This window comes from Nematolebias whitei, chromosome 6 (assembly GCF_014905685.2).
Source record: "Nematolebias whitei isolate Nwh7 chromosome 6, NemWhi1, whole genome shotgun sequence".
NCBI lineage: Eukaryota > Metazoa > Chordata > Actinopteri > Cyprinodontiformes > Rivulidae > Nematolebias > Nematolebias whitei.
Window position 1 is genome coordinate 38,145,167 of NC_056503.1, and position 22,286 is coordinate 38,167,452.

Consider the following 22,286-nt stretch of genomic DNA (forward strand, 5'->3'; position numbering starts at 1 on the left):
AATGGATGGATTGCAGCTCTTAACTGTGTATATTTTCATCTTCTTGTATTTATTTTTAGGATCAAAACTGCATGAAGCATGAATAATGTGGCTGAATTAAATTGTTTGTGGAGCCAGCAAAGTCCATGAAATGGTCTAAAACACAAGAGAATGCATGTTTTTACTGAGTGCAGACATTTATTAAAAAAGATGAGTAAGGAAGAAAGCCTGCACACTCGTTCCTGACCACAACACTGATTTATCTGATAACGTTTCGATCCCAGCTCGAGCTCCGTCAGGTTAAAAAGTTTGAACAATAGAGTTTGTCTATTAAAAGTCTCTCACTGAAGAAACATTTAGGTAAATGATTTAATAATGATCAAGTGATAACCATACAAAATCCATCAAAACTCACAAAGTACTATTTACTATCACAATGTGAAAAGACAAGCCAAAATATATTTTTGTACAGAGTGAATTCCTCAGATGGGTACAAAAATCAAATTACTGAAAATGCAAATTACCAAATTTATTTGTTTAGATTAACAGAACTATACTTACAATAAGTACAAATGTAGAATATAACCTGGGGGTAGGGGAGTAAGTTTAAAATAGAAATAAACCTTATATAATCAGGAAACTTATTTACTTTGTGACATTCGTTCAGCTGCCCCTTCTTATGCATAAATTTTGTGTAGTTCTCTAAAAGTTCAAAAGTAAATTATTCGACTTTTTAAAAATAATTCAAAATACAAATTAAACTAGAGAAATTGCATTTCCTGCAAAAATTCAGTGTGAATGCTTATTGCTGAAGGACTTGTTAATAAAACAGCTGAAATTAGCTAAAACATGCTGAAAGTGTAGCAGAAATGGAAGAACAAGCCTAAGTTAGCAGAAGAAAGCAGAAAGAACACATATTTACAATAATACAACTTTATTTATAAAACTCTTTAAAACAACACCAAAGTGCTTTGCTGAATTAGATTTAAATAAGCAGAAAATAGCACAAAAAAGCAGAAATGAGCTAAAAAAAAAAAGATGAAGCTGAAATTAGTTTTAAAAAATTGCTGAAAAGGCAGAAAGAAGCTTAAATTACCAGAATGCAATTGAAGGAGCTGAAATAAGCTTAAAAAATGCTGAATTAGCTGAAAAAGCTAAATATAGCACAAAAGAGCTAAATAATAGCTGAAATAGCAGAAATAAGCTGAAAGGAGCATAACAAACTGACATTGGCAGAAAGAAGTTCATTAGGCTGAAAGAAGCAGAAATTACCACGAAAAACTTGAATTTATCTGAAAACGGCTGAAATTAGCTTAAAATGCTACAAACTAGCTGAAAAGATAGAACAAGCTTAAATTAGCAGGAGAAAGAAAATGTTTGTCTAATTAGGCTGAAAGAAGTAGAAATGAGCACAAGTGGAAATTATCTGAACAAAGCTGAAATTAGCCAAAATCAGCTGAAAAGTAGCTAAAAAAAAAGCAGAAACTTAAATTACCACAAGGAAGTAGAGAGAGCACATTTTTGCTGAATTAGGCTGAAAAAAGTTGAAATGATTGCAAAAAGGTCAAATTAGCTGCAAAAGCTAAAATTGGCACCAAACAGCTAAATAGTAGCTGAAATAGTAACGCTGAAACTTGCAGAAATAAGCTGAACCAAGCTGCAATTAGCAGAAAGAATGTAGAAGCACAACATTTTGTAATTAGCAGAATAATATGAAAGGAGCACAAAACAGCTGAAAAAAACAGCTGAAATTTGCAGAAAGTAGCTGAAAAATGTTTAAAGTTGCACAAGGAAGCTGAAAGAAGCTGAAGCAGAACAAAATGTGAAAGGGGTTGTAAACACATCTAAAGATCTGAAGGATGGAAAATGAGCTCAATGCATTTTCTATGAGGAAAAAATGTCAGAAAAGGCTAAATATTAAAAAAATAAGCTGAAGTTGCACCAATACCAAAAGTCACATCAGGATCGTCCTGAATGAGCTGAACATTTTGATTTATGATTTGTTGAAATAGCACAAAACTTGTGGAACAAGAACGATGCCAAAAAACGTATGGAAGAAAAATGGATCACAATAATGTGGATACTTCATAAACTCTCACATAATAAATTTGTTAGGTAGATTTATATTTGTGTTCTAAAAGCTGAATTTTTATTTTTGGGAATTTCTTTTGACAAAATAGTTCTTACAGACATCTTGTTCTTTATTTTAACTTCAGCTTACTGAAGCTCCTGGAAAGCAGAAGCGTATAACGTTCCAAGTGTTGGTCTCTGTTAAAACAAGTTTGTTCTTGGTTCGCCCCTCTAGGCCCGTCCCTGGAAGAGAAGCTGTTCTCCTCGTGCGATCTTACCGCTGATAAAACGGCTCATGTTAGCTTTAAATCCAAGCAAAGTTTGGCTCAAATGACTCCCGGGACTAAAGTTTCATCCCAGTTTCATGCCAGCCCTAAAGCCAGGAACTGGGCTGCAGCCCCCGAGGACTTGAGTTCTGCCTTTGTCACAGAAAACCTGCGAGAAGCCCCGGTGTCTGCACCCTGCCTCCCCCCGTCAGCCGCGGGCCTGTCTGGTGACAGTGGTGAGAGACGTGCCTGTTTATTGGACTCCATAGCTGCCGCTTCACTCCCCTCGCTTTGCCGTAGACTTAACACAGAATCGAGGTGTTCTTGCTCCCCTGGGGAAACGTTTCCTTTCTAACTTGGACAGCTCTTTCCTTCTTTGCTCATAAAATCTGATTTTTCTACTAGACTTCATGCTTTTATGCATTTTAATGAAATCAAACTGACATATTTGTCATCGCAGTGACTCTTACAGAGATCGCTGTAAACATTTTTCCACCTTTCTGTTCATATTTTGACATTTTTATTTCTTCTGTCGGTGTCCTCTCCTCACATTGTGGAAACAAACAGTCCTCGGTGATACCTGTTGTCTAATACGCCGCCTCTACGTTTTCTCTGTTAATAACCACCCAGACGACGACTTCTAGCGCATGCCTACTGCTTTGGTTTAACAGGGATGCGCATGGATTGGCAGATGCCGCCGGGCAAACATAATTCAAGGCTGATTGTGCATGCTACTCTGCAACTCCTTTGTGCTGTTATTTGTTTTCCCGTATCTGTGTCATCAAGGAAAAGGTGCTCATCATGCAGGGAGATTTGTTCTAAGATTCATTAAACTGCCCAGGACTGATTGGATTATTATGTGGCAAGTGACTGCTTGAATAAATACAAGGTCTTAAAATGAACCGAGCTATTTTACAAAAGACGTTTTGTCGGTATATGTTAAGAAAATACATTTTTGAGACGCTCTGAGTAGTTAAATTAGATTTTTTTTGTCTTATGAGCCAGTCTCTGCTTGAAGCTGGAAGTGACAGACTGATTTATTCTCCGATGTGGCAGGATTCTTGTGATTCAGCGCAGGAGAGCGAGCCCTCCAGACATCAAGTGTGTGGTTTTTGTTGAGTTCGATACAAGCGGGGCTCGGCTGCCAAACAGCTCGGACACGACTTGAGTCGTAACAGTTAACTGTCTGCGTGTGTGTGTATATGTGTGTGTGTGTGACAGGCGGCGTTGCAGTGTACCCACAACAAGAGCACATCCAGTCCTTGCTGCCATCCTGGATTTACAACGACAGCCTCGTCCCCGGTAAAAAAAATAATTCTGACAATGACTCAGATCAAATCTGATGCATTTTAAAAAGCTCTATGACCGGATATATATTATTTATTTTTCTTCAGACATGTTTAAGAAGGTTCTTGAGTTCACGATGACTCCAGCAGGGATAGACACAGCCAAGCTCTACCCAATATTAATGTCATCGGGCCTTCCCAGAGAAGCACTGGGGCAAATCTGGGCGTCAGCCAACCGCACAACGCCTGGCATGCTGACCAAGGAGGAGCTGTACACTGTGCTGGCACTAATTGGCGTGGCGCAGGTAAACACCGCCGTCAAAACAAATTATCCACTTGGAACGACTTCACTAATCTTCCTCATCAGCTTCCACTCACACGCCATCAGTTCCTCGCTGAAATCATTGGGGCTCAGGGAAACTGAAAAAGCCCACAGCCTCTGAAGAATTGTGAGCCCAGTATTTGGCCAAGTCCCCGTCGGATCAGTTTGACAGGAGGCTTCTTATCATCTTCAGCCCAAGTCTGTCACCATCACCCCCCCCCTCAATCCCCCAGGGGGTATGCAAATCTGCAGGCAGCTCACGAAACACAGCGTGCCACTGCTTCCATTCTAGGAATAATAAGACACCTTTGTTGATGTAAATCTTTTAGAGCCTTAAAATACAAACGGTACGTTTGCATTCATGAGTCTGCAGGAGAAATCAGTTCAAAGAACCCCGGTGAATAAATGTATCCAAACATGATTCTTTAAATCGTAGCTGATTTCATCCACTGCGCCCAGATCTCTAAAGTGACAAACAACTTATATTTTTGAAACGAATAATTTTGAAACTGTAAATTAATAAAAATACATTTTCAAGACGTGTGTTAATATCGCCTGAGTCCATTTTCACCTCTTCACTTTGACTGTGATTCACTCTGTTATTCATTAAGGCTGCCAGTCCAGTGTTTGTTTCGGAGCTCGTCGAGCAGCTTTTAAAGAAAGCATTAAAGTTATGCACATAATGTTCACCTACATTGGGAATTGTGTAGTATGACTTTTGGTAGTAGATTGTTGCACAACATAGACAAAATCTGACGATAAAATGTGTAAAGAATAAAGAGGCAAACGATGAGAAAACTCCAAAACAACAAAAAAGAACAAAAAGCATAAACTGAAGAATTTTTTTCCTGTAGCAGGGCACGGATATAAAATTTGTCTAATTATTGTGTTTTAATGCAACATCACAGTTTTAAAGTAGATTAGCTGTGTAATCATTAGACAGTTATTTTTTGTTTCATCAGTCATCTTTGCTTTCAGAGTGGCCTCCCAGCCATGAATGTGGAAATCCTCAGTCAGTTTCCCTCTCCACCTGTGCCCAACCTGCCAGCCTTGTCATTGGCCATGGCCCCCGTCATGCCCCAGCACCAGCAGCCCATAATGACCCAGCCCCCAGTCTCCATGTCCATAGCAGCTCCGGTCATGGCTATGGCACCCACCGCACCTGCACAACCAGCTGCTAACACAAATTTCATTGCTTCTTTCCCACCTGCACAGGTAATCCATGCAACCTTTTTTTTTTTCCTTTTTCTTATATTTGTAGTGCATTTGCTAACTCACAAAGTGTTCACATAGGCGACCAAAATCGAGGATGATGAATTCCAGGACTTCCAGGAGGCTCCAAAAGCAGGAACGGGAGACCAAGCCTTCACAGATTTTCAGGAGTCTGGAGGAGGTTTTCCCAGTAGCAGTGTGCACCAAAACAGGTACTGAGTGCATCAACTTATGTTTAGTCTGATTAGTTTTAACTAAGTAATACTTAGTTTTAATTAATCTAATGCCTTTAAAATATGTTGGGTTTGACACAATACAACGGTAAACTTCATTCTGAGATGTCCTAATATTAATAACATTTTGCATTCCAATCATATACAAAAACTGATGTGAATGTTTGCAGAAGGAGCATTTAATATTCACCCGATGGTAATTGTAGCAGAAGTATTCTGCATAAAAATAGTCTTAATTTCTTGCAATAACCTATCAACAGCAGTGAATGCAGTGGTTAGAGCTGTCGCCTCACAACAAGAAGGTCGCAGGTTCACCTCTTGGTATGACTGGCCATAGTGGACAAAAGAAGGACGTACAGACCCTCGTCTACTATGGCCAGTCATATCCCGGCCTTTCTGGGTGGAGTTTGCATGTTCTCTCTGTGCATGTGTGGGTTTTCTCCAGGTACTCTGGTTTCCTCCCACAGACCAAAAACATGCATGTTATGCTGATTGGTAACTTTAAATTGCCCCTAGGTGTGAGTGAGAGAATGAATGGTTGTCTCATTTGTCTCTGTGTCCCTATGATTTATTTTTCATTCAACCTTTATTTAAACAGGTTAGTAGGTTATTAATTGAGCCACAAGGACTCATTTACAAGAGAGACTTGAATTTTAACAAACAGTGATGACAACAGTGGATAATGACAACAATAGACATTCACAAATGATGCCTACAATTTTTTTATTTTTTTTTAACAATTGAAAACAAAATGATAATTAAAAGGGAACGTAGCGAAAAAAACAGCTAGATTACAAGGCAATGTAGAAACTAAAAACAGGAACGTGTCTGCATTGGTTCTTGCCAGGAACTTAACAGATGTTTAAAGTCACTTAGAGAGGTCAAGGTCGAGAGCTTCAAATCTTTTTGCAAGATGTTCCAGGAAACAGGAGCGGAGTAGGAGAAAACCCTTTTGCCTAGTTCAGTCTGCACTGAGAGGACACTGCAGGTAATAATGTCCTGAGAGTGCACGCTGTAGCTGCACTCACGCAGAAACATGTAGGAGGAGATGTATGAAGGCAGCAGGCCAAGAAGTGATTTAAAGATGAAAATGTACCAGTGAGAGAGTCTGCGTGAAGTTAATGATGTCCAGTTAACCAGTGAATACAGGGTGCAGTGGTGGGTGTGGTAGTTACAGCCAGTAATGAATCTTAGCGCACCATGATAGACAGCATCCATCATCTGCAGGGTGCTTGTAGAAGCGTTCATATAAATAATGTCACCGTAGTCGATGGAGGAAAGGAAAATCGCAGTTATAAGGCATTTCCTAGCATTCAGAGTTAGATAGGATCTGTTTCTGAAAAAGAAACCTAGTTTAACTTTCAGTTTCCTTACTAGGTTTTCCACGTGAAGCTTACAAGATAGATGCGAGTCGACCAACATACCCAAATATTTATAGGAATCAACAAACTCAATATGGACACCATTAAAGGATAAAATCAGAGGAAGGACTGCTGGGACCGGCTTCCCGTTTGAAAAAGCAACCCTTTGGTTTTGTCAGCATTTAGGACAAGTTTGGGACGGAACAAATCTGACTGGATGATGTGGAATGCGGATTGCAAAAGCTGGAAAACCTTAGCAACTGTTTATGCTGGACAGTAAACAACTGTGTCATAAGCATAGAAGTGTAAGGATGCATCAGGGATGTTTTGACCTACATTACCTATGTAGATTGCAAAGAGGGTGGGTCCTAAGACGGAGCCTTGTGGTACACCATTGTTAACCGTTAAGTAACTGGAGGAAATACCATTATATTGAGCACATTGCCTCCGATCTGAAAGATAGTTAGAGAACCAACCAATGGTGTGATCTGAGAAACCAATTTCTGAGAGTTTATGACACAAGATGTTCTGATTCACTGTGTCAAAAGATTTAGTCAGGTCTAAGAAAAGTGCAGCACAATAATCCTTAGCATCCGTTGCTTCAACAACGTCATTAAAAACCTTCAGTGAAGCAGTCGTTGTGCTGTGTTGTTTCCTGAAACCAGATTGATGTGGAGGTAAAATGTTAAATGAGTCCAGATACTTTTTGATTTGAGTGTTGAATATCAGTTTTTCTAGAACCTTGGCTAAAATGCAGAGTTTAGAGATTGGCCGATAGTTGTTCAGTGAGGTGGGGTCACTTCCCTTCAGCAAAGGAAGAACAAAGGCTGTTTTCCAAGCGTCTGGAATGGAGTTTTGGCTTATGGAGAGATTAAAGATGTGAGACACTGGTACTGCGTTGGTATGAGCGGCCAGCCTTAAAAAATAGGCATGTCCAGGGCCACCGCCTCTCACACAGTGATAGCTGGAGATAGGCAACAGAGAAGCGGGCAAAGATGATGGATGAAAAGAAATTAACTCGGGTAATTTCATAATGAATTAATTTAGGTGGGCAGCAGAGATGCTCATTTCTTCAAATTGCTTTCCGAGTTTTTACTGAGACTGTTCTTTCAGTGATACAACGCTGAACTACAATTATCTGCAGAAAGACAACTTAGATAAGTTTACTTCTGTTTCGTAGTTTAAAAACGAGCTTGTATTAGTGGTAACTAATTATTATGACAACATTTGCATTAAAGTCTTCTGTAAAAAATGTTTTCGTTGTCCTGGAAGGTGTATTTGTTTTGACAGTTTTCCTGTTAAGTGCACACTTCAGCCTAAGAACATAAGCTGTTGCTCTCTAAATACTTCTGCTGGGACAGTAATTAGCTTCTATTATTGGACTTGATTTGTCAGAAGATGTGATCATAGCTTTTCTGTCCATGCAGCACACCTGCCATGCTGACTCCAGTGTCTGGTTCCTCCTCTTCCTCGTCCACCGATAAGTACGCTGTGTTCAAGCAGCTGTCTGTGGATCAGCCTGCAGAGCCCACGCCTGCCTCAGGTAATGTCTGCAGCCCATGTTGGATCTAGTTCTCCCAGCATTGTCTGTCCTTTAGAAAGTCCAGCCAGGTCCTAAAACAGAGGTATTTATAGACGGCAGTTACTAACTTCAGATGTTGAAAACGGGACAGGTAATAAATTGTGATGCATAGACCCAATTAGCTTTAATGATGTCAGTTTAATGGAAATGTTTAATCAGCCTAATCTTTTTTATATTCTAATTAACAATTAGTTCTGGTTTAACATAGCAGACTACATTACCTTGTTATTCTGGTTTTTTTTTTTGTTTTTTTTTTTTTGTCCTGGTCCAGATGTTGGAGATAAATACAGTGTATTCAGACAACTGGAACGACCTGCTGACAAGAAACCAGTCGGTAAGAAACTCACATTTTCTTTCTTGATCATTTTGATCGTTCTGTATCAAAAATATTTTGTTTTGGCAGCTGAAGTAGAAACGGTGAACTTAAAGATGTTCCTCTTTTGGCTTCACATTAAGAGACGGAAGTCTAGTTTGAGATAGATTTAGTGACACAAGTGGAGTCAGGCTTAGATTTGCTTTAATTCAACTCTTTGTGAAAACTTAAATAAATCTGTCATGTCACCACGTTGCTGTTAGGCCGTGTTTACACTGTTCCTTGTTTTGCGAGTGAGCGGTGTTGATCCAGGTGTATTTACCGTCCATGTTCCATTAGAACAGATTCTGATGTGGGCTGCTCCTACAACTCCAGTAAGTCGTGCTTTGCAGTGACCTTTCTTTGGCATTGTCAGGCTCCATCTTCTCTAATGAGCCTATTAGTTATCTCTCTTCCACCACACACCAGCAGCGTGAACAGATTCTCTATTTCACTCTGTGCATATATTAAACCACAATGGATTAACAGCAGCTGAAGCTTAGTACTTTTTGGGTTTTAACTGGCTCATACTAAAGTAAGGTCGCCTAGTTTTGTAACAGAACAATGCAAAAGTTTTTAACAAATAGTGTTTGTGTTCATTTCAGCTCATTAGACAAAGAAATTAATAAAAGTTGGACATGCTTTGTTTGAGGTTTTTCAACTGTTCACTGCATGGTAGTGTAGATGTGAGATATTATCTCACTGGGCTGCTAGTTGGCAAACAGCATTCACAAAGCAGTCTCTAGAAAATCTTGCAACATTTGCAGGGATTCTGAATTCCCACCTTGGTGTTCCAGAAGGTCAAGGAATTTTCCCTCAAGTTTTCTCTGAATCGTTGCTGGTGTCTTAAACTCTTTTGGAACCCTTCTTGATTTTGTTGTAGGTGTCACCAAGAGCTCAAGAGCTGTATTTTGACACCTGCAGGGAGCTCTCTGACAGAAAACATGTTAAGGTGTAAAATGCACACTACTGATAACGATTATTTTATATAAAAATTGTCCAAATCCACCTATCTTCATTTTAAAGGAGTACTCCAGTAAAATCATCCAATGTGGTTGCAGCTGCTGAGGTGGGCACAAAAGCCACTTTGCCATGGATAAGTGCAATTCCACTCAGCTCTCGTCTTATTGGTTCTTCTCATGTGAAAATGATTTGCCACTGTGACTTGTTTTCCTGCTCTGTGGGTGGGATTGTAACAGGTCACTGTGTTGGAGCCACTCCACTTGTTGTGGTCTTTAATCGCCTTATTATCAAACTTCAATTCCTTTAGCTCATCCTGGCATTGCTATAAGTCCAGGTGTAGCCATGCAGCATCATCATCATCTCTGATATCATCTTTGATATCGCTCTGAAAATGCACTCATTTCTTGTGGTGCCGTCCAGCTCCCGCTGAATCTTAACACCAGCCAATAAAGTTAGGAAGGTCTGTATTTCATCATCGGTCCACAGCACTATTTTTGGAGCTCCCATACTAGAAACTAGCAAAACCAAGACACTCAACACGATCAGAGAACAAATGGAGGTTCAGATGTAGTTTGCCGTTTTGCTAGCTCCACTGGCCAATCAATGGCTGCTGTCTGCTTACGTCAAAATCATCACCCCGAAGCAGTCTGCTTGGAACCACAAACAAGGTGGTCCCATAAACCGGGCTAAGTGGGGGTGGGTACTGGCAGTGGGCAGGCCCTTTACTGGTGCGGTGGGGTGCAGAACCAATTAGGGATGCACCGATCCACTTTTTTCACTTCTGATACTGATACCTGCGTTTTCGTGTCGGCCAATACCGATCCTATACAGAAAAAACTGTGCTGAATTAATAAAATGGCTTAAATCAAGTCATCTGGACCCGTTTCTGAAACGGGTCCAGATGACTTGATTTAAGCCATTTTTGTTGTTGTCGTCCTGGATGATTGAGCTTATAAACCCAGTGCTGACATGAATGTACTGTATTACAAATTTCATTGAAAACTCTGCACCAGAACAGCGCACATAAACACACCAAGAGCTTCACAAGCTTGGCCAAACATGTAAAAACAACACAACTTTAATTTTTTCAGTCAGTACAATTATGACATCACTCAGAGCACAAAGCATAGAATTAGAGTGAATAGATCTGACCAGTCATGGATCGGTCACATTGTCATGATACCCGAACAGAAATTTTTTTTTTTGATATCGGGACCGATACTGGTATCGGATCGGTGCATCTCCAGAACCAATGAGAGTTGACAGTGGCAAAGCACCAAAAGGCTCTTTTCCCATGAGCTGGACTTGGCCCTATTCTGGACAACCCTAGTCTTGCTCAGAGGATATCCATTTGGTGATCCTACCTGCTCCAGCTTGGTTCTTAGGACCTACATGGCTGAGGTGACATGGGAGCTGCACCGAACTGATGATTTAACACCAGCTGACTGCAGGTCATTGATTGTACATGCTCCACGTCATTGGAAGAGTCATGCCAGCGAGCGCTTCAGAACTGCCATTTTGTAAGGCTTGTAATCCTTCTTTGACTCCCTTTTACCTCGGCTAACAATAGACTGAACACAATGTGTACCATCATCTCAATGTCCTCAATTGTATCTCGACATTGGAGGATGTAGCAGCCTTGCCACAATGATCCCACCCACATCGTGGTAGTACTCATTTGTATGGAAAAATTGCAGCCCATGTAGAATTGAATTAAGGTGAGGCGAGTTGCGCTACACCCCACAATCAAAAAACCGCTGTAGTGGGTCATGGTGGGTATGATGTGGGCAAGGGTGGTCAGCAAAACGTACAAATGTTTGAAAGCCATGCAAAAATAAATCGTGATATTCAAAAACTGTCAAAGCAAAACGTGGCTGCACGGCTCACTGGCCTCCTGGTCACAAATGCTCAGAATTCTGCGAGACTGCCTCTGAAAATGTTTGAAATTTAGTCTCCAACAGTTGCAGCCCAGCGAAATACCACTTGTAGAATGTGTGTCTATATATCCAAGCTTGTTTGTGCAGTGAAGTGTGCTCTCTGGTCACTTTCAAGCTCACCGTTCATCACAAGATGTTTATTTTTCTCAGTGGAACCAAAGCATTCATCAGCTCACTCCTTACAGGATATTAAACTCAATAGTTACAGCTGAGATTGTTTTGACTTTCTGTCTTTTACTCATCCTAAATTGTTTGGTTTCCAGGGGAGGGATTTGCAGATTTCAAGTCTATCAGCACCGATGACGGCTTCACAGACTTTAAAACCGCCGACAGCGTCTCTCCACTAGAGCCGTCCGATCAGGCCAAGATCTTTCAACCTGCCTTTCCCTCTGCTTTCCCAAACTCTCAGACTCTACAACTTTCACAGCAGCAGCCAGCAGTGTCTGTTTCTCAGAAAATCCCCCAAAATCCCCTCAACATGGCCGACCTGGACCTTTTCTCCTCCATGGCTCCCTCCGTTCCTGCCCCCACTGAGGCGAAACCCAACACATTCCCCTCTGTATCTGTGCCCCCGTCTTTAGTGCTCCTGCCTGGTGGGGCCAAACTTCCAGGAGGAGGCACAGATGATTTTGGTGACTTTGCCCTCTTTGGCTCTTCTTCTGACACCACTCAAGCTTCAGCACCAGGAGGAGCTGCAGCACCTCAGGATGACTTTGCAGACTTTATGGCGTTTGGCAGTTCTAGTGGAGAGCCAAAAGGCGAGAACAGCACGGGGGTCCAATCGGAGACCTCCACAAAACAGCCTCAGCAGAGCTCTGACAAGTACGATGTGTTCAAACAACTGTCTCTGGAAGGAGGCCTTTCCTACGACGACACAAAGGAGAGCGGTGGCGGCTCCTTCTCTTCCCTCAAGAGTGACACGGATGACTTTGCTGACTTTCATTCGTCAAAATTCTGCACGGCACTCGGTGCTTCAGAAAAGACTTTGGTGGACAAGGTGGCCGCTTTCAAACACGGCAAGGAAGACTCCGCCTCCGTCAAGTCCCTCGACCTCCCGTCCATCGGCGGGAGCAGCGTGGGGAAGGACGACTCCGAGGATGCGCTCTCGGTGCAGCTGGACATGAAGCTGTCGGACATGGGAGGAGAACTGAAGCATGTGATGTCAGACAGCTCTCTGGATTTGCCAGGCCTCTCGGCCCACCAGCCCCCAGCTACAGGTGAGGAACTAGTGCGTTTGCTCTGGTGAGGCTCTTTACAGTCCATTCGCACTCAGTATTGTTTTCGAGGCCAACCAGCCAGCCTCTTCTCCTCTGTGGAGACGCTTACAGTAAAAAAACACTAAACTAAAGATCAAGGAGCAAGAAATGTGGTCCTCATCAAATCAAATATGCTCAAATTTTAAAGATAAAACACCTAAAACATCAGATTAGGAGCTTCATCTTACATTTCATCACTCATCTCTTATTTATTTATTTATTTATTTACACAGTTACTCCCTCTCTTCCTTTTAGTGTTTACCCTCCGCTCCCTGATACGTTGTTAGAATGATGAGCACCCACTGCTGGTGTATTCAGTCGATGTTTACAGACGAGGTCAGCGGCCGCTGCGTGTCCGACCTCTGACGAGTCTCCCGTTTGTCGTGTCCGTGCTGCAACAACAGACGCTCACACCACAGAGTACCGTTTATGTGCGTGTTGCTGTCGTGCCGTTAACAGGCGGTTCGGTTGAATGCAGTTGAGTGCAGGAGGGCGTTCGCTCTGATGATTCATGCTTTTGCACAAAGAAACTCACAAATTCCCCAAAGCAACACCTGAAAGGCATCTTTTAGCCGTTGTGGCGCACCAGAAAATATCATTTTGATTAGCTGGAAATGAATTTGGCATGCATGACCCGGGGGAAATGACTTATAAGATTGCTGGATGCAATTTAAATTTCAGACGTGAGCACTTGAATGTGAGTGCATGTGTTTCTCTTTGTGTCTATCAAAGTAATGGTCTTACTCTGCAGTATTCTCAGTCCAGCTGTGCAGTGATTTTGGATCTAACAAGACTAATATGAGATTTGGTGTGGGCCGTTTCCTTTTTCTTCTCATCCTCGTGTTTTAATGAACATGGAGTTAAAGCCTGTTTAATAAAATGAAATTAGCTCAGTCTTAAAAATCAGGTAATTTACATGTCAGCACTTCCTTCCCTCCTCAAAACCTAATTATTTATTCATCAAGCATCTCACCTCCACATCATGGCTCATGTTTCATTGCATTACATCATTTGTAACGTAAAACGACCCAGCAGGTGATTGTTTTCAGGTGAATAATTTGTAGTTTAAACATTTGTGATGTTTGCTTTTAATCTGAAAATCCTGGCAAAAGTTTTTTTTTTTTTTACAAGCTGAGAGTTTGTCTTCACCTGACAGCATTCATGCAATTCAAATTATTTTACTTGAGGAATTTAGATTTAACTTGATAGAAATTAAAATATTAACATCCTCATTGCCTCATTTTAGTCAAGCTCTTTTGCACTGAGAGTAAAAAATGATTTTTGAATCTATTAAGCAGCTGATTAGACAAAGATGGCTGATTTAAAGTCTCTACTTTAATCAAACATGCTACAGAAAACAGTGTTTCCACTTCTTTTTATCTACTCTTTCTGTTCTGGGAGAGCTTTGGCACGAACCTGTTGTTAAATGTAGCAGGCCAAGAAAAGTGAGCACCTCGCCGTGCTTTCCACTGTGTTTCAAGAAATGTTTGTAATCTCAAAGAGTCAGTATTTTTGTGAGGTTCCTTTTGACTCACAAAAGGAATCAGAGCTTTTACCTGTTTTGTGACACGGCAGCGTAAGTTTCTGACGTGTGGCTGTACGCTCCTGCTCTCCGAGAACATAACGATGTTCGTATTACCCTTCCTGCCTTGCCATTTCCTGCAGTGTGCCTGCTTTTTTCCAATTTGTGAAATTGACAAGAACACAATACAGAATAAGCATTTTATGCATCAAAGTATTGCAAGTTGTTTTTATCTAAGGAAGAAATGTATACATACAGATTTAATAGTGTATTTTTATTACAAGGATATGAATTATTTTATTTTGTGGCTAGAAAGACTCTTTGGTCTCATTGTGATTGACAGCTATGTAGATTAAAAGTAACTTACAGTATTTAGTAAGATATTTTAGGTTAATGTGAATCAAAATGTATTACTTTTGTTTAAGAGATCGTAGGAATTTGTTCATTAGCACAGTGGTTTTCAGCCCTGTTCCCTGAGGAACACCATCCTGCATGTTTTAGTTGTTCCTCTGCTCCAACACACCTGGTTTGAATGAAAGATGATTAACAGGCTTCTGCCAGACTTAAGGAAGAAATTAAACCACTGAATCAGGTGTGTTGGAGCAGAGAAACAACTAAAACATTCAGGATGGTGTTCCTCAAGGACCAGGGTTAGGAACCCATGCATTATCCTGCTTTGACAAACCACCTCTGTAGCGAGGGAAATGGGATACTGTCTCTTTAAAGCTGTTCCTGCATCTGTGATTGGATGTAATTAAGACCCCCACTGGAATGTCAGGTGCAAGATAGCCCTTTTTGTTTTCTGCAACCCTTTGAGCGCTTGAACTAGATCATATATGTTTACAAGCAAATGCAGACGCCACAATCTCCTCTTATGTATCTGTTTATTTATCACAGATCATAAATGGTTTATTTTAAAAAATACTCCGAGGCGTCCTCCCTTAAAGCTCTGCCAGTCTTTCCCATCAGGTCCTCAAAGGGTTAATGCTTCCTCTCATGTTCTTTAAATTACCGGACTTCCCAAAGTGTTCTGTATTCAGTTCTTTTCCAACAAAAACAAACACCTGTGTCTTAACTTCTTAGTCCAAGTTTGTCATTTCTCCCCAAACTTCTGGTTCTAGTATGTGAATGTGCCTTCTCTCTGCTTCTTTATACTCGGGTTATGTTGGTTTACCTTCCTGCTGTTTGTTATTCTTCCTTTTTCTCCTGACTTTGCATGCTCCTGTAATGTAAATGACTGAAAACTAATTTCACAAGTGTTAGTTTGATCAACCTCTTGTAACGATAGACCTCTTGCACAGTACTTTGTGACTTTCTCTCTTTCTCTCTACTGATGTTGTCGTAATAAACATTGCTATTAGTATTGCTAAAATGCGTACCGTCTTTTTTTTCCTTCTTCCCTTTGCTTCCTTACGAGGCTTGACGTAGTTTGATCACGCAAAGCTTACAGCAGTAGATGCTTGTCAATTTCACAAATTGCTTTTTTGTGTGCGTCTGTGGGTCTGTCACGTAAAATTGGAAGGTGGGATTTGTGTGGTTTTTTTGAGGTTGAGGGGAAACCTGAATCCTTAAATGTGTAGCTGTCAGATAATATCTATAACGTAAATTATCAATGACTACGGTAAGGACTAGAGCCCATGTAGTGACAGGAGAGCGGTTTTATTGATGCTGTCAGAGTGACCAGGTTGAGACGATTCCATTTAAAGGAAGCAAATGAGTTTTGTCAGCAAAGCTTTGTCAGTAAAAACAGCCAGTATCATCATGCAGCCAAATAAAAGATAAAAAGCAGCTTTAATGTAGCAGTCGGATTAATACAATCCACCTCAGGCCGTAAAATAACAAGAGATATTTTATTAAACAGAATTCTCCACAGTGTAGGAGGGAGCATGTCTTTCTCCAACATAGTGGGTAGGTATTAATGTCGGGATTTAAAAAAAAATCAGCTAAATGCAAAATTAGTTTCTGCATCTTTAAAGTGCTAAATATTTGACGGGTGTGGGAGTAATTTTGTAGCTGCTTCCACAGATAAAGACATTAAAGGGAAACGTGGACAAATCTGGTCCGTACTTTTTTCCGCAGCTTCTGCTGCTCACGGTTTTCACAGCCGGAGCTCATTCTGAAGAAGTTTAGCTCTTGGAAATACTGGAGGAAGTCCAGATTGTATTGGAGGCGAGACACGACGCAGAAAGTATGTTTTAAACATGTTAAGAACAGATGAGGATCGTCTTTGAATGGTTCTTCTGTTAACATCAAAACCACATGCTTTTGAATGTTTTCACGTTGGGTGTGGGAATCTTGAGCAAATTGATTTTAATCAATAGTGCTGAGCTTAAAAAATGATTAATGCTATTTGATTATCTTAAAGCTGAACTGGCTTTGGCTCATTTTTCATAGACACAGATATATAAAATGTCATATCTAATAAAGAGAGCTCAATAACATCCATCCATCCATCCATTATCTTTACCCGTTTATTCCATTTTGGGTCACGGGGGTCGCTGGTGCCCATGTCCAGCAATCACTGTGCGAGGGGCGGGGTACACCCTGGACGGGTCGCAAGTCCATCACAGGGCCACATAGAGACAAACGAGACAAACAACCATTCACTCTCTCACTCACACCTAGGTACAATTTAGAGTTACCAATCAGCCTAACATGCATGTTTTTGGTCTGTGGGAGGAAACCGGAGTACCCGGAGAAAACCCACGCATGCACGGAGAGAACATCCAAACTCCACCCAGAAAGGCCCCTGGACCGGGGTTTGAACCAGGAACCTGTTCGCTGAGAGGCAGCAGCTCTACCAGTTGCGCCACCGTGCTGCCCAGCTCAATAACATGTTGAAAAAAAATCTAACCAATTCAATTCAGTTTATTTATATAACGCCAAGTCACAACAGAAGTCATCTCGGGACACTGAACAGAAACATTCATATATATAAAAAGTAACTTAATAACATTATTTATCTGAGGAGCAGACTGCTTTGAGTCTGACTTCATTGCAGACTCTCATCCTGAGCAAGCTTAAAGGCAACAGTGGAAAGGAAAAACTCCCTCATGAGGAAGAAACCTTTAACAGAACCAGATCAGGACAAGCGTCCATCTGCTTCAACCGGCTGGGTTTTAGAGGAACAGATACACAATGGCAGGCTAAGAATCACATGTTAAGAAAGAAATGGTATCAAATGAAAACTATTCAATTATAACGAATCATTTAAGGAAATTAGGTCAATTTTTCCTCCAGGAGTGTAAGCCTATAGCAGCATACCAAGCCAACCCTAACTATAGGATTTATCAAAAAGGAAAATCTTAAGCCCAGTCTTAAAACTGGATAATGTGTCAGCCTCATGGACAGAAACTGGAAGTTGGTTCCACAAGAGAGGAGCCTGATAACTGAAAGATCTTCCTCCCATTCTGCTTTTGAAAACTCTAGGAACCACAAGTAAGCCTGCAGTCTGAGAGCGAAGTGCTCTGTTAGAAAAATACGGAACATTAAGATATTGAATATGGAGCTAGGTTGTAGAGGGCTTTGTAATCAGGGAACAACGGTTAAGACAGATGTTGACACAACACTGAAAACACCATTTAAATGCTAACACAATTAGCATTGAGTTTATAACTGGACATTTATACACACATCAAATGCTTCAAAGGCATTATTAGACGTTATGATAACTTTATTAGCTATAGACATACTTAACTCATCACAACAAATCAGGTATTAAGTCATATTCGGTCAAACTGAGCTAAGCACATTTTCAAATGCCTGTTTTTTAAGCTACATTTTGATACCTACATCATCTTGATGTAAGGGGTTCCAGAGGTGTGGCTTGGTATGTCTTGCTACTCAGGAATACCCCAGGATAATTGGTGTGAATCCTATTTTTACCGTATTTTAATGAGGATTTATTTTCGTCATTTGAAAGAGGAAAGTTTAAACCATACTTGAATGTTGGGATTTCTTGTTGGGATATTGGAAATTTAAATAAAAAAAAGCTTCACTAGCATGCAGGGAAAGTAGCAAAAAATGTAAGACTTTTCTGCTAGAAATCATTGGTAGTTGTTGGTACTGCTCAGAAAAGTGCACATTCTTTAGTATATTTCAGATATTTCCTTCAAGGGACCCATAGATAAGATATTTGTTCATCATATTTAGACAAAATCCTTGTAAAATTTTAAACTAATCCGGTAAAGTTGCCTATATCTCCACTATTACTACTACTACACTATATTTCTATTACAAGAAGCTACGGTAACTCTATTGGGACAAACTGCATCATGGCAATTACTCTGCTAACCCACTTAAAGTGTTGGCACAGATTATTGCTAACAAAATCCATTTTTGACAATTTAAGCTCAATATAGTCTCTTCCGTGCATGCGATCCATCTAACCAAACAGTTTACTTCCCTCTACTCACAGTATTGACAGACGAGTGGAAAGCATCACAAAGGACAGCTGAAATGAGAATAACAGCCACTTTTACTCACAGCTGTACACAATCTCAGTAAATGCTTTGGAAAATTCCTCTCACCTGGTAATCCTCGGCACATTTTACCAAGGCGGCGTGGAAAATCTTTTTGAGAGTGTCTGATGCAAACCTTGTTGCAAACCTTTCAGAATTGTTGTATTTGTAAAAACAACTTACGTCTTCTCATAAACCTGATTACATGACATCAGCCTGAACGCCAAAATGCAAATCCATAGTTTCTTTCTTAAGTGTAAGCAGTTATTTAGTCAAAGAGGGAATATTTGTGAAAGAACCGGGTATTAATAAAAGTAAAGATGATAATAGTCGGGATTAGATAAATACATCTTTGATTTCAGATTATCTGATTTCAATAGAGCTATATACGAGTTTCATAGTGCTGGTGAAGTGACTCTTGGGATTCTTAAAGCCTCACAGACACTTTTATACTGGTAAAATTATTAGCCCGTGCTCGTTGATCATCATCCTATCACAACAGCATCTGTGCTATTCCCAGGAACCACCTGTATGTATGTGTTGTCGTTACAGAAGGAGACGAGATGAAATTTGATCCGTTTGGAACGTCGGGTCTCAGCAGTCTGGCCAACTACGACTGGTCAGAGCGCGAGGAAAGTCAGAATGAGCTCAGGAGGTCACAGGGCTTGGAAGGAGCTTCTTTTCCATCCTTAGTCCCATCACAGAAGACGGAGCTTAGCTTCGGCAGCACTGAAAACATCCCAAACAGTTCTGTGGCAAAGATCACCACCTCCCTAACCACAGAGAAGAGCTCGTCTGCGGGAGACAAGTTCGAGGCCTTTGCCGACTTCGGCTCCGCTGACCGAGGCAGCGCCAGCGACGATTTTGGAGACTTTGCCAGTACCGTTTCTGGAAAGTCCAACTTGCCTGCTGTCACTGCAGAGGCGGGATCTGAAGGAGCCCAAACTGAGACTTCAGAAGAGTTTGGTGCCTTCCAGGGGGACAAGCCTAAATTTGGCAAGTCGGACTTTTTGAAAGCCAGCGCTCAGACCAAAGTCAAGTCCAGCGAGGAGATGATCAAGAACGAGCTCGCAACCTTTGACTTATCTGTTCAAGGTGAGTTATCATCCTAATTCTCCTACCTCTAGGTATTTATTTGACTTTTCTTTGACTTTGGTAGTCTTTAAAAAAATCATCTAAAAAAGTTAAATCTGGTCCTCTGGACATTCAAAAAACAAAACAAAGCAAAGCAAAATAAAAAATGTTAGATGTTTTGTTTTGTTTTTTGAATGTCCAGAGGACCAGATTTATCTTTTTTAGATTTTTCTACCTGGATTATTGAGCATGCATCAGGATATTTAAAAAAATCAGTTGTGAAGCCAGTGATGGCAAAAAGAGAAAAACCTTAAATCCTTAGGTCCAAAGGGATAAGGGTTAAAACGTGGACTCTTGTCTTAATGTAAGCCCTTGACCCTTAAATGGCTTCTAGTATGTTTTTCCACATCTTCTCACTATCCTCTTCTGATCTGTAATCGAGCTGTCAGACATTAGATGGTGGTGTTGCCATGACACTCCCGCTCTAATGGCAGCAGCTGCTGAGATGGATTATCAGAAACCAACAAATCCATAAGCAGAAATGAACCGTAACGACTTTAAGGCCGTTCATTCTTTTAACTGCTGTTTGCTGGTGTTATGTTCCACGAATAATTAATTGCAGCTTCCTGCATCAAGATAAAAGCCCCACAGTTTCACTGCTGCTGGTTTTAATTTGTCCCGGGAAGCAGTGATCTGATCAGAGCGGGGCTGTGCGAGTGGTTCAGGGGAGAACGACACATGCCCCTGTAGCTGGTGGAGGAGGTAGAGGTAGATTACCTGTCTGGACGAGCCACACACGCTCAAGTGTTGGCTTGTGTTTGTGGCTGTTTTTTGTTGTGGTTTCTTGGCAGGATGGTCTCTCTGACTCCCTGTGAATTATTCATAACGGTGTATTATTGGATACCTAATTATTGTTTGTCAGAAATGAAGCGTTTACTCATTCAGCACTTGTCTGGGAGGAACTGGTCACATCAACACTGACAGTGTGCTGGTGTAAACAAATGTGGATAGCGCATGTTGACTCATCACTCTGAGTTTCTACATTTGTTTGTTTTCAAGGTTTTCTCCGTTATTATTCATCCCACTCCTGTCTCCCGTCTCGACTTCAGGTTCCCACAAACGCAGCCACAGTTTGGGCGAGAAAGAGATCGGACGTTCTCCTCCGTCTCCAGCTCCAGAGCAGCCTTTCAGGGACCGATCCAACACCCTGAACGAGAAGCCCACCCTGCCCGTCATCAGGGACAAGTACAAAGACCTGACAGGGGAGGTGGAGGTGAGCAGATCCTCTGCCTGTTGGTGCAATCAATAACAGACTAATACACAGAACTAGTAAAGCTGGAAAAAAGTATTTTTTGCGTTTGGCTTTTGTGCTCATGTGAGATAATCTGTGTTGTTGCAGGAAAGTGAGCGTTATGCATACGAGTGGCAGAGGTGTTTGGAAAGTGCTCTGGAGGTTTGTTTGTCTCATAGCAACATTTGTTTTGTTGTGAAACTCTTAAACTAATAGAGTAGAATAATTACAAGGATTAAAATGTTTTTCCCGCCTGGACCTCCCGTACACGTTGGGACAAATGTATTTATACCTGCATGTTTTATTTTGTTGTTTTCAAGGAAACAGTGGACTATTTATTATTGAATTCTGCATTTTGCCTGTATTAATTATTGTTTTTCCACTCCTTCAATATTTAATCATTTTTTTATTTAATTGTTCTGGAATCTAAGGTATCTGTTAAATTATGAAAACAACTTTCAGAGAAAGAAGAGAAAAAGTGAGGGCCTGTTTAATGCAACCAAATAAGTTTAACCAAACGTGTCAAAACCTTGTAGAGGTTAATGCTGAGTCAAAATGCTGGCCAGCTGTTTTGCGCTAAATATAATTACGATGAACAAAATGAGCATGTTTGATGTAACGCTCGCCCCTGTCTCTCCACATTAAGGTCATCACCAAAGCGAACAACACCCTGAACGGGATCAGCAGCTCGTCTGTCTGCACCGAGGTCATCCAGTCTGCTCAGGGCATGGAGTACCTGCTGGGTGAGGAACCACACGCCTGAAACACCTCAGGGTCCTGAACTGTGAAACCATGAGTGGGCGAAAGACAGAGCCAAAATAAAAATTACAAAAAGCAGAACAGCTGACCGTGTTGCTCTACTGGTCTCGTTTAAACCTTTCTGAAAAATGTATCTGCACAAACAGCAACAACTACCACATTAGACGGACAAAGCATATGTTGCAAATTACACATAGACAGAAAAACTTGAATCAGAGTTAAGCTTTTCTTTTCTTAACTGGCATCATATCATACCTGTTCTGTCACTTTCTGAAATCACATTTAAACCTTTAAATAAAAAGATAACAAACCCCCAGCTGTTCACTAAACCTCTTTGAAAGGAGGTGGTGTTTTATTTCTT

General features: G+C 40.9%; 1 protein-coding gene across 1 annotated transcript in view; it reads left to right on the forward strand.

Moving 5' to 3' along the window:
- The window catches only part of synrg (synergin, gamma), a 46,551-nt gene that overhangs the window by 11,981 nt on the left and 12,284 nt on the right, over positions 1–22,286 (forward strand). The window contains exons 8-19 of the mRNA XM_037677588.1: positions 2,285–2,551; positions 3,537–3,617; positions 3,710–3,906; positions 4,902–5,138; positions 5,217–5,347; positions 8,157–8,272; positions 8,583–8,645; positions 11,827–12,780; positions 19,354–19,896; positions 20,985–21,148; positions 21,275–21,328; positions 21,813–21,909. Coding sequence (XP_037533516.1) covers positions 2,285–2,551; positions 3,537–3,617; positions 3,710–3,906; positions 4,902–5,138; positions 5,217–5,347; positions 8,157–8,272; positions 8,583–8,645; positions 11,827–12,780; positions 19,354–19,896; positions 20,985–21,148; positions 21,275–21,328; positions 21,813–21,909 — 2,904 coding nt within the window. The remainder of the gene's footprint in view (positions 1–2,284; positions 2,552–3,536; positions 3,618–3,709; positions 3,907–4,901; positions 5,139–5,216; positions 5,348–8,156; positions 8,273–8,582; positions 8,646–11,826; positions 12,781–19,353; positions 19,897–20,984; positions 21,149–21,274; positions 21,329–21,812; positions 21,910–22,286) is intronic.